This window comes from Triticum urartu, chromosome 2A (genome assembly GCF_056163025.1).
Source record: "Triticum urartu cultivar PI428250 chromosome 2A, HENAU_Tu73, whole genome shotgun sequence".
In the NCBI taxonomy this organism is placed as follows: domain Eukaryota; kingdom Viridiplantae; phylum Streptophyta; class Magnoliopsida; order Poales; family Poaceae; genus Triticum; species Triticum urartu.
The window spans coordinates 448,922,045-448,934,509 of record NC_141874.1 but is presented as its reverse complement, the minus strand read 5'-3'; the positions used below and the strand labels follow the sequence as shown (position 1 = coordinate 448,934,509).

The following is a 12,465-nucleotide window of genomic DNA, read 5'->3' as shown; positions in this document are numbered from 1 at the left end:
GAAATTATTGCGACAATTTAAACTTTCCGTGGCGATGCTCTATTTCAACAAACTTACTTTGGTGGCGCCAAACTGTTATCGCATCATGAAATTTTTTGTGGCGCCAAACTATTACAACAATATAAAGTGCTCCATTGCAACATCCTAGTGCAACAAAACAGATAGGCGTAGCAACTGAGATATGATGCAACACTATATTTTTAGTGGTGGTAGCATGTGGCAACCAAAAGTGGGTTGTGGTAATAGTCTATTGCAACCGTAAAAAAATACAAGCTTTCAATTACAATATTCAAAACCATACGTATAATATGTAGATTCATACAATTCATAATTCTGATAGAAAATATCCATCAAATAAAACTGAAATGTAATTTAGCCATCCTAATTAACTTCGAAGACTAAACTGCCCGTGATCTAGAGTCCAGTCCAGCTAGTTCTTTGGATCCTGCAACCAAGAAATAAAAAAAAGTTCTAGTTAATGAGTCGAACATAACATACGCCATACAATTATGCCAGCTCCATTGTTAAAAACTATTGCTAGACTAACTAGCTAATACTGTGTCAGCAAGCATGTAACTAAGGCATCAGAACAACTATACAAGTGTGAATGGCTAAGGCATAACCACAAGTACATCTACTAAAAGTTTTTTTTCAGAAAAAAACATTGCTTTTAACTTAACAGTGCTGGGCTGAATCACCCAAAGCACGGAGCAGCCACAAGGGCTGGTACATCAGCCTCCCCATTCCAGTTAGGTTCTAACATCCTATCAAGTCTAGCAAGCGCATGAAAAACAGAGTTTGCCGAGCGACAACATACATTTATTTCATAATAAGAAAACCATAATTTGAGCGGGTACTTGGTATCCTCAATAACAGCAGCATAGGCCGACGAGTCCACCTTATTGATATTAAGTGCTTCCATCAGGAGTTGCGAGTCCATTTAAAAAACGACCCTCACAACCCCTATATCAGCGGGAAGAGATACTACATGGGACATTGCAGTGGACTCATCAGCAAAGGCATCACGCGCATGATCATGACATCCTGTTCGTGCATACAGAATGGTACCATCATCCGATCATACATCTACTAAAAGCTCCTGCTATTGATTTAAGTTATGACTAGATGTATAGTTTCAGTTAAGTTCATGTCCCTAGCTATCACATATTCGTTTTTTGTTGAAGTTGTGACTCGATGCAGCAACAACACATGGTAAAAGAGAAGAAGCAGCTAGCTAATTATGAAGACCAATGACGTATAAAATGCAGGTGAACATGAAGAGAAAGCAAGGTTGTGACTTACCATTGCTTTAAACATTCGAGATTGCCTTGTTGCAGCTTGTATGAGCGCATTTGAAGAAATAGCAGTCGGCCTTGAACCTGGAGTCTTATTAGGACTAGATGTCTGTGAAAGAATATTTTGCAACTTTGGATTACTATTTTCTTTGTCAACCCTCTTCGTAGGCACCTGTAAATAGAAGTGCACTTTTAGCAATGCAAGTAAGCAACATAAATCTTACAAGGTCGGAAGCATATGACCTATAAATAGAAGTGCACTTTTAGCAATGCAAGTAAGCAACATAAATCTTACAAGGTCGGAAGCATATGACTGTAATCACCATCACCTGTTGGGTTCCCATCTGTTTGCTCAATTCTACAAACTTTGCCATCATGTTTTTTTCCAATTCCAGCCTTGATGTTCGCTCCTCTTGCAACAATCTTTCCCTTTCAGCACGCTCTTCTTTTAACCTCTCCTCAAGTTGTTCTCTCTCAGCACGCTCCAAGTTAATCCTCTCTTGTGTGTTAGCACGTTCAGCTTGTAGTTGATCTTCTAAGTCATTGACCTGCTGGCTGAGCTGAGAGTTTCGCTCCTGGGTGGCTGCTGTAGCACGAGCTTGCTCTTCAATCTAGATACGGAACTTTTCAGAACTAGTTGAAGTTTTGGCCATGTATCCGTACCCACGAGGCTGCGATGACTTGCATTCCAGAGTGTCTTTGCAAGCGGTCTGGAAAATATTGTTTTTCTGCTCACTTGAAAGTGGACCTTCAGTTTCAGCTTGTTTGTTTTTAACCTCTTCAAGTGCTTTGTCCTAAAATGAAAGGAACAATTATAGGTGCAGCATCAATATTGACACTATAAAAGATGAAACAAGAATAACACGGTCCAACGCATGAATAATCGCATCTGATGATGAAACATGCCGAATTCACATCATTGACTAACTATAGAATAACCAAAAGTCAGTGTACTCACGTAAACTTTCTGGGAATCTGTGTTAGACCATGTTCCATCGTTTGTGTGGGTGAGTTCCCATAGAGCAATACAATCTGGCTCTTCTCCAGTTTCCAAGTTTCTCTGCAAGTAATATAACAATGAGATGCTTGAAACATGACACCATATTTAGCAGCAAGGCATACATATTTAGTTGGACTCATACCTTCTCAAAACTAACTTGCGAGTAAGATTTTGATCCCATTATGTGTTTTGTCTTCTGTTTCTTACGGTTATCGGCGTTCATTTGGCTGCGTTCCTATCAATTCATTGAAACCAGATATAACCAGTGAGACTAGCCATTTGATCTTAACACATAATAGACAAACCGTGATCTTAGAGATAACCTGAAATTTTGAATCAGTGCCAAAGTACTCAATCATCCATTCCCACTCTTCTGGTTGTAAATCTTCTGGCAGATTAGCCAATCTAGCTGCATCTGTTTTGTATGCCTTGTAAGTGGAGCTTAGAGTTGATCGCCAGCCTCTATATCTCTCTTTCGCAATTTTGAGAACTTTTTCTTCTGTTTCTGGTGTATCTTCTAGGTCCCATCTGTCCTGTAAAGCATACAGCAAATAAATATACATAAGCACTGCATTATCGATGGTAAAATAAGATAACACATGTGAAAAATGTTGTACGCACTATCATATCTGCAACAATGAGTCGATGAATGGTAGGGTGAATGTCCGACCACGTCCTCACTCCAATGAGTGGTAACTTTCTTTTCATTATGACTACCACGTCATCCTTGAACGAACGATAGTTCATTCCTACTGTACCACCCAATTTTTCAGAGAATGTAATATTTAGCTTTGCAGATCCATTGGCAAAACGCTTCTTAGATGCTTTAAAACCTTTTAGAACACCTCGCCCTTTCTTCTTCTGTCCACCAGCTTCTACAGCCCAGATCATACAAGAAAAATTGTATTACTCAGCATTAGATTGTAAAAATGATGACATAAATGTAAACAAAAGCAAGTACCATCCTGTAGTAGCGCACGGTTGCGGCGAGCATGGGATGGCCATTCAGCAAGGGAACACATGTCATTAGCAGATACTGGAATGTCAGATTGTTCTGGAGTTCCTGTAAAAGATTTTGTAGTCTTGAAGGTTTAGCTATTTAACCCACACCAAGATTTTATGCATTATAGCAAATGCTAAACAATTTACCAGATTTGGGTTGTCCACGTTGGTTTTTGTATGCCGTTATACTTTCCATCCTTGTTAAGAGAACAGAGCCTTTCTTTACTGCACACAAAAACAATCATGGGACTTAGCATTAACAAAGTATTGATATTCTGCACCATTCAGATAGGTGATTATGAAGTAAGGATGTTGTGTACCCGGAGCATCCTCCGTAAAATTCATCATTGTGCCCTTGTGTAGGTAAACCAGACATATGTGAATGGACATGAAAGGCAAAGTATCAGTGATAGGTTCATGAAAATACTACTCTGAATCTATAGGGAAAAAATCCAATGTGACTCGTGTAAGACCAAATATCTATTAAAAATCATCTTATGGTAATCTGAATCAAATGCAATGCAGAGGATGACTAAACCTGGATATGCAGCGGCAAAGCTGCTCATACAACAATCAATTAAGCTGCTTGTATTAGCTAGCTAGCTAGCTTTGTACATACAGAGTACGTCTATATCTTTCAGTTAATGGATCTAATGGATCTAATGTTCAAAAACCAATCTAATGCTCACGACCCCCTTTGGCGTCCAGGAGGAAACAGAGCGAACCAGGAGCAGAGATGGTGGAGAGGTCTGCAGGCATCTCGGGCACGCTGGGGTCGGGTGAGGCAGTAACCAGCGCCTGGCCACCACGTCACGACACCGGCGTGCACAGCCAAGACGGCTGCGGCCATGAACCGGGCTGGGAGGCCCCGTCGAGCCCCAGTTCAAGGCCAAGGCGAGCTCCATGGCGGCCAGCCTCCAGGCCAAGGTGAGGCGCTGCGCCGACCCTCCAGGCCGCAAGCGCCTCCGCCGAGGCGGCCAAATCGAGGCGCGATGGGAAAATGCCACCGGCGGTGGCATGTCCCCTGCCCTGACTTCTTTTCTATGGCCAAGCGGTGAGCGGAGGAGAGAAGAGGCAGCCCCTCTGAATGGATCGGGATCGAGAGAGCCGCGCACCGAGGAGGAGCTTGTGGGGGTTTGATCCCGGACAGATGCGGGCGCAGAGGAGAGGGAGGAGGGGGAGATTGAGGAGGACTGGATTTTTCAGCGATGGAGGAGATCAGGAGGAGGACTAACCTGACGCCGTGCACCTGATGTGGTTCGTTCTGTTGACGCCGTCATGACGCCGGCAGCACAGATGAACCGAGACGAGAGCTCAGATCCAATCGCCCGTGAAGACGCCGTCGTTTGGTCTAGAATTATATATTCGTGGGTTGTTAGGAAGGTATTTAGCGGGAAGCTAATTTTTTGGTGGGAACAAAGACGCTAATTTGGGACCTTTTAGCGGGAGGTTAAAAAATATTGGTGCGTACACCTAAATTAGGTGGTGGGAAAGTAACTCTTTCTGTTTAAAAGAATGCAAATTTGCCATGATGTAAAATGTTTGCCATGGCACAAACATACTGCATGTTAATTGACATGGCAAAATTACCTGGGTGGATTTGCAGTAGTAAGTACAAAAGCAAAATCAAATCTCTTAAAAGTTGCAATGCTTAATGTGGTCATCATCAATCTTACAAAGTCAAAAAAAGGGAAACAAACACATATTTCTACAATCAACTCAAATTTGTTTTTTTACTACTCCATGTGAACATGGCCAAAGTTGTAGTGGTGACATGGCGAAAACTATATTAGAGGCATGGCACATAGATTAGCAAATTTGCCATGGTAAAAAAATATGTGTATGTCATGCCAAAAGTTATAGTGGTGACATGGAAAAAGCTATATTAGAGGCATGCCAAAAGCTATAAAATCCTTTTTGCCATGGCAAAGCAGTGTTCAACAATATATACTTTTGATTCATGGCAAAATCTAGAGAAAATCCGATTCATGATTCATTTCAAAGCTAGAGTTTGTATGTACTGATCACATGGCAAGTTTACAAAATTTGCACTACAGACTAAATACAGGAGGACAAATGCCATGGGAAATTACTGAATATAATTCTCGCAGGAGGACAAACAACACTAAACAGTGCTAAACACTACACACTAGTTGCCAATTTGCCATATTGTACTAAATATCATGTTCTACACAATTTGCCATGCTCAAAAGAAACTATTCCAGAAAAAATATTGTCAAGATGTACCCAATGTGTACCCATGTGAACCAGAAATCTAAAATCTGCTCGATGCACATATCCTATCCCCGATACTCCAACTCCCTGTACAACAAAAGTGCAAAGTTTCAGTGTACATTAAGCTGAACCTGAACCATTCTTTGTGACGAAACTTCCTGTTCTAACTAAATCTGCACGCATGTGCTCTGCTGTTGTGCTCGTCCCAGGTCAGTAGCAGTAGGAGAGCTGAGCTAACGGCAAGGCACATGAGCACAGCTCGGGCGGCTACTAGGAGGCGGCGGAATACCTGGGCTCGGGGTGAATCCCGGTGAGCAGTTCACCATCCGCACATCACTAGAAGAAAATGGCGTCCCCGCCGGCGAGCAGATCCCTATTGGCGCATCGGCGAGCAGGTCGGCTGCGAGCCGCAAGGCCTCGTCCACCTCCTAGTTGACCTCCATGAAGCGCCGCGGCGTCAGCGTCAGCACCTCCACTGCTCTCTCCCTCCGCGCCCCGCCTCCTCGAACAGCACCGCGCCCGTCAGTACCTCCATTGCTTCTCCCCCTTCCGCGTCCCGCAGCCTCGTGCGCCACCAGGCCCCGCCTCCCGGTGTAGGATGACGGCGCCGACGCTTCAGCTGGTCGCCATCGCCTCCCTCGCGCCTAGGGCCTCGCGGACATCGCCATCGCCGCCGGGTTGGAGGTGGCGCATCGCAGGGATGGTGCGGGCAGCGTCGCCCCGAGCGCGGCGGCCTGGTGCTCACGGTGGCGCTCGGCCTCGGACCGCGACGGCACCTTGCTCCGGTCGGCGAGGAGCTGAGTCGTAGCGCGGCAGTACCTGGTGCTCGGCTGTAGCGAACGCCAAATCCCTGGCCCCCTCCGCGGATCCCTCGACCCCTGCCGCCGTGACTGTGGCGGGATCTGGTCAGGGAGGAGCCTCGTCGCCGGCGAAGGCCACTCCTCTCTGTATTGCGTGGCGGAGACAGAGCAGTGTGCTCTGAGCGGTGGAGCAAGGGGAGAAGAAGATAGGATTGATGCTGGCGTTCGGGATGAAGCCTGTTTTAGACTGTTTTACCGAACGAAAACAAAATGTGACGTGTCGGACCTCAGTTGCTATGAGATTCGTGACTGTAGTCAATGGCACAGAGATTCTAAATTACGGGTTTTTCAGGAGTTAGGAGTTATAGATTCCGAAATTTATTTGTAAAAAGTTATATCATGGTGAAAAAAAACACCAAATACGAGTACCAAGCACCTATAAGATGTGCAAAAAATCACTTAGTGCCGATGGACAACACTGAAACCTCATTTAATATTGAGATTTATCATCTTAGGAATGTGTTGTTTCATCTTGGATCTGCACTAGGTTGGGATATGTCAAAAATTTGTGCCTTGGTCAGTTGGTCAAAGCAGCAAAAAAATGGCTAGTTTAGAACTACAGGTCATAGAAACCTCATGCGACCCTCACTTTAAACTATTAGGTTATACTCTTGTCTCGAAACATAAGTACTGATGGGATGGGTTGATGAGACAGTCGATCTATGTTGGTCCCGATCTAAAATTCCGATCTTGAGATGGGGTGATCTCAGCATCATTCATCTTATCGGACAATCCTTGGAGGGTTCGTCCAAGCCACAGTAGGTCGAACATAATTATGTCGCTTTTGTTCAAATGATAATCATAGAGATTCAACTATGTAAATCAAACAACCAAACCAATTTTGTTTTGAGATTTATTGTGTTAGGACCGGGTCGGAACACCACTGGTCTAGGGGTCGCCGCCACCAACGACGGCGGCGGGGAGGAAGGGAAGAGGGAGGGCTTGGGAGGAGGGGCCGGGGGTGGATGGACGGAGAGCTCGAAAATGGATCGCACGGTCTTGGAAGCTTTCGACGGAGCCGCCCCCGGATTCGTGGGAGACGAGTTGCCCTGAGCGTCAATAGCGGCGGGGAGGCGTCGATGGGAGGAATTGAACAGCCAGGTGACTCTCCGGGACACATGGACGGTTAAGGGAAATTGGCTGGTGCCAGGACCCGGGTTGTACTTGAATAGAATTACTATCTTCTTTCAAACAGAAAAAGAAAGGGGTGAAAAAATATCCAATTGCCCGTGAACATATTTCAGTAAAAAAAATTGCATGGACATATTTCAGTAATATACGTTATCCGACCTTAAAAGAAAGTATATACGGAAGAAGAGCGTGTCTGGTCACCCGGGCGATCGAAGCACCCAATGGCGCGACCGACCAGACGACCGGTCTGATGCCACGCGCCCCGGGCGATCGAAGCACCCAGTGGCGCGACCGACCAGACGACCCGTCTGATGCCACGCGCGGCTGAACCACAAAGGAGGGGATCGAAGGAAAGAAAAGGGGCGCGACATCATTTCTGTCACCCCTCAAAAAAGAAAAAAAATCAAAGCGAGAATAGAGACAGGGGAGACACCAAATCGAACCCAGAAAAGAGAAAGGAGAGAGACAGGTCGAAGGAAGAGGGAGGTGAGAAGAGGGTTTCGGGAGGCTCGTGTAACATCCCAAATTTTCAATTTGGAATGTTATACATTAGATCATGCGTATTTTATTTATTGCATTTTAGGTCCGTAGAAAAGTTCATTTTGTTCGGCTCATTTTTAGGAGTCGAGGAAAATTTACTTCATTAGTTTTGGAGTTCGGTAGATTTTGTTTTCTGTGTTTTTCCAAGCGCGGAACTGTTTAAAAAAAACTGGACCAAGGCCGGCCAGGCCAAGGCCCAGCCGGGCCGAAGGCCACCGCCCCAAGGAGCCGCGCGTGCCTAGCGCTGGCGCAGGAGGCCGCCGCCTCTTGCCTCGCCTCTAATCCGTTTTGGACTAGGGTTAGTCCTTTTCCTTGTTTTGTTTTTCCTAGTCCTACTCCGTTTGCCTTTTTCTTTTAGGATTCCTATTCCTAGTCTATTTCTTGTCTCCTACCCCAAGTCTCCTCACCCCTCCCCAATATAAATACCCAAGCACCCCCCCTCTAAATCATCAAACTCAAAGCCTAGAGCTCCACCACACCCCGCGCCGCGCCACTCCTCACCTGCGCCGCACTTTAGCCACCGCGCCGCGCTGCCCTACACCACCGTCGCTGCCGCGCCCTGCGTCACCGCCGCCGCCGCCCTTGTGCCCGCACCGCCGCCCCTTGCCCAACGCCCACGCCGCCGGAGCCCCGTTCGCCGGAACCTCGCCGGAGGTAGCCCCGCGCCGCATCTATTCTTTTCATCAGATCGTTTTCTTCTAATCGTTCCGATTCTTTTCTTCTAAACCGTTCCGGTTTTCTAGATCGGTTTTTCGTTTCGATTTCTTTTCCGAAAACCCTAGATCGGTTTTCGTTCTTCTTTCGGACCATTCGTCTCAACGAACGTGATCACCGATTCTTTCCCGGTTAATGACGTCCGTTCGTTTAACCGTTCTTCGTTTTCTTTCTCGTCGGATTTATTCCGCGATCGCGATCTCAGATCCGATCTTCTTTCTAGTTTTTCTTCTCGCTCGTTTATCGGAATCAGGTGATTCAAGCGCCTGGAGTTTCATCTTGAAACCGCCGTTCTGTCTAATCAATTTGAACAAGCTTTTGCCACAGTAAAAATTTGACCTAGTTTCAACTTGCTAGAACCGAGTAGTTTTCCGCCGTTTGTTTTCTGTTTCTTTGTTCGGTTCGTTCTTTCTTTGCAACCGGAGTTCTTAAGTTGAACTTTCTGGTTCGTTCTCTTGTTCGAGTTTTCCTGTGCGTTAGATGAGTACTTATTTCTGCAGATGTTCACACAGGTGTTGCCAAAGGGTCACTGCATTCCTACTAATCTTGCTAAAGTAAGGAAGGTGATCCGAGATCTTGGGCTGGACTACAAGAAGATACACGCGTGCGTTAATGATTGTGTGCTATTCCGTAATGAACATGCTGATGCAGAAGAATGCCCTGTCTGTCATGCGTCTCGATGGAAATCTACTCCTGCTACTGATGAAGACAATGCATCAAGTCGTAAATCAAAGAAGCTAGTGCCACAGAAAGTTCTAAGGTATTTCCCGCTCATTCCAAGACTGCAAAGGCTGTACATGACAGAACATATGTCATCACATATGAAATGGCATAAGGAGGGTCGGATGGATGATGGCGTAAAGAGGCATCCTGCAGATTCCAAGGCATGGAAGCATTTTGATAGGAAATATTATAAGAAATTCTCAAAAGATGCTCGCAGTGTTCGGCTTGGCCTTGCTTCAGATGGATTCAACCCCTTTGGGCTCATGAGTATATCACACAGTACATGGCCTGTCATTCTTATTCCATATAACTTGCCACCTTGGATGTGTATGAAACAAGAAAATTGGATTATGTCAATGATTATTCCAGGACCAAAGTCTCCAGGAAATAACATAGATGTGTACTTGCAGCCCTTGATTGATGAACTGAATGTTCTATGGGAGGATGGTGCTGAGACATATGATGCTGCAACTAAAAAAAAATTCCAGATGTATGCATGCTTGTTGTGGACAATTAGTGACTACCCAGCTTACGCAATGCTGAGTGGTTGGAGCACAAAAGGCAAGCTAGCATGCCCGTATTGCCACAAACATACAGATTTTTTATGGCTCAAGTATGGTCGAAAGCATTGCTACATGGGACACCGACGTTTTCTGCCCAGGACCCACAAATGGCGTCGAAACAAGTGTTTGTTCAACAACAAGGCAGATAATAGAGAAGCTCCAGTGGCACTTACAGGTGAACAAGTTCTACGGGAACTTGATAGCATTCAGCATGCACCATTTGGACGGTCAAATAAGAGAAAGCGACCGGAAACTAGTAGCTGGCATAACTGGCGGAAGAAAAGTGTATTTTTCCAGCTCCCATATTGGAAGAACTTGCTCGTAAGGCACAATTTGGATGTTATGCACATCGAGAAGAACATTTGTGACAGCATTGTGGGGACTTTGCTTGAGATGGATAAGAAATCAAAGGATGGTGTGAAGGCTCGTCTTGATTTACAGGACCTAAAAATTAGGAAGGACCAGCATCCAAAGCCTGGTAAGCATAAGTATGACATAAAGAAAGGTTGCTATACTTTAAAAAAGGAAGAAAAGATAATGCTCCTCAAGTTTTTGCAGAGCATTAAGATGCCTGATGGCTATGCTTCACACATTAAGCGATGTGTAGTCCTCGATCAGTGCAAGATTAGTGGACTCAAAACTCATGACTGTCATGTTATATTTCAGAAACTTCTTCCTATTGCATTGCGCAAGCTTTTGCCAGAGAATGTTGTTAACCCATTGCTTCAGCTGAGTAAATTCTTTTCCGATTTATGCTCCAAGGAGTTAAGGGATGAAGATTTGGAGAGGTTGAGCAAAACAATTCCAGAAACTCTATGTCAGCTTGAGATGATCTTTCCACCAGCATTCTTTGATATTATGATGCATCTCCCAATTCATCTTGCTGAAGAGGCCCGATTGGGAGGGCCTGTCTTGTACAGATGGATGTATCCAATTGAGCGATACTTGCGTACGCTCAAAGGATATGTGCGTAACAAGGCTCAACCAGAAGGTTCTATAGCAGAGGGGTACATACTTGAAGAGTGCATGACTTTTTGCAGTCGATTCGTTGATGGAATGCCTACCAAGCTAAGTCAGTCCGAACGTCATGAAGACGGGGGTACAGATCAATCACCAACGGGGATTAGCATAATGAGTACAGTTGATTACTCCAAGAAAGGTTTTGTTTGTGGATCATTGTCTTTGGCTGAGATTAATCAAATGAGGCATTTCATAATAACAAACTGTGAGGAAACCGCGCCATGGATTGAGTAAGGATACTTATGTATTTAATTCACATCATGATATGCTTTAATACTTTCCTGTTCAACTAACAATCATTTCTCTTTGAAGTGAACATCGTGAGGAGCTCAGAAGGAACAATTCTCCTAATCCTAAAAAGCAGCACAAGGAAGAGTTTGTTGGTCGGTTTGAGAGACGGGTAATTTTCTTTCGCATTTTCACTAATGTTCCTTGTAATAACGTACCAACGCTATACAATACACTCACACATATTCTATTTCATGAAACAGATTACAGAACTCCACAATGATGGGAACGTCAACAATCTTATTTATGCACTAGCTAAAGGACCTGATCATCTAGCTCGGGTATACAACCGTACAGTTCTGAATGGATATTTCTTTCGGAATTCCTATATAGAGCAGGACTTGAGTACCCAAAATAGTGGCGTCATAGTCAAGGGCGATGCAAACACAGGAAATATTGATTATTACGGGGTGATCAAGAAAATCATATTTCTTGACTTTCCTCTTGATAAGGAGGTTGTTCTATTCCAGTGTGACTGGTTTGATGTGCCTCCTGCCAACAAAACTGAAAGTAAGGGGTATAAAAAGGACAAATATGGAATTATTGACCTTGACACTACTCTACACCAATTCCAGGGAGACCCTTACATTCTAGGCCTCCAAGCTCAACAGGTTTTCTATGTGAGAGATGTGAAGAACCCTGATTGGGCAGCTGTTATTAAAATGAATCCACGAAATTTGTTTGCTCCTTCTGTTTTAAATGGTGTAGGCCTTGATGAAGTTGTTGAAGCCGATGAGGGTGGTGAGGCAGATGTACTGGATGTCGTTGATGCAGAAATTACAGTGCCAAAAATTACAGTACCTGAAGAGATCACTAGTTGGTGTAGAAATGATGACGAAGGATCCAGCATTGATGTTTCAGTCATAGAAAATATAAAACCTATTGAGTTTGAAGATGTCCAATTCGAATCTGATGATGATACGGATGATGATGAGGCTTACGTAAATGATGGCCATGTTGCTCCTTTGGGACAAGAAGAATTGGATGATGACCAGGGGTTCTTTGTATAGTTTTTAATTTCTTGGTAAGGTGCTTTTCACATGTGTAAGCCATAATTATAAGTTCCTAACTGTTATGATGGTTACCTACGAGAA

At 44.5% G+C, this 12,465-nt stretch overlaps 1 protein-coding gene and 1 non-coding gene across 2 annotated transcripts; one reads left to right on the top strand and one right to left on the bottom strand.

Annotated features, from left to right (window-relative positions):
* Positions 1-217: 217 nt before the first annotated feature.
* Positions 218-6,542, bottom strand: LOC125538102 (uncharacterized). Its single transcript, XR_015616698.1, has 12 exons — positions 5,822-6,542; positions 4,533-5,619; positions 3,618-3,651; positions 3,445-3,522; positions 3,257-3,358; positions 2,917-3,170; positions 2,619-2,828; positions 2,438-2,530; positions 2,254-2,355; positions 1,625-2,089; positions 1,303-1,467; positions 218-445 (listed from the first exon to the last, which is right to left on the bottom strand). It is a non-coding gene; the product is annotated as an uncharacterized LOC125538102 (transcript).
* LOC147985426 (uncharacterized) lies at positions 4,576-12,381 on the top strand. Its single transcript, XM_087541563.1, has 4 exons — positions 4,576-4,680; positions 9,278-11,313; positions 11,396-11,483; positions 11,575-12,381. The coding sequence occupies exons 1-4, from the start codon at positions 4,576-4,578 to the stop codon at positions 12,379-12,381; spliced, it is 3,036 nt and encodes a 1,011-aa protein (XP_087397689.1).
* Positions 12,382-12,465: the final 84 nt, after the last annotated feature.

What these genes read in the sequence shown, in the direction of transcription:
- LOC147985426 (XM_087541563.1), top strand. Translation starts at nt 4,576, where the DNA reads ATGACGCCGGCAGCACAGATGAACCGAGACGAGAGCTCAGATCCAATC. An exon ending in GAAACCGCGCCATGGATTGA is followed by an intron (nt 11,314 to 11,395) that starts GTAAGGATACTT and finishes TTCTCTTTGAAG; the next exon opens with TGAACATCGTGAGGAGCTCA. An exon ending in TTGGTCGGTTTGAGAGACGG is followed by an intron (nt 11,484 to 11,574) that starts GTAATTTTCTTT and finishes TTCATGAAACAG; the next exon opens with ATTACAGAACTCCACAATGA.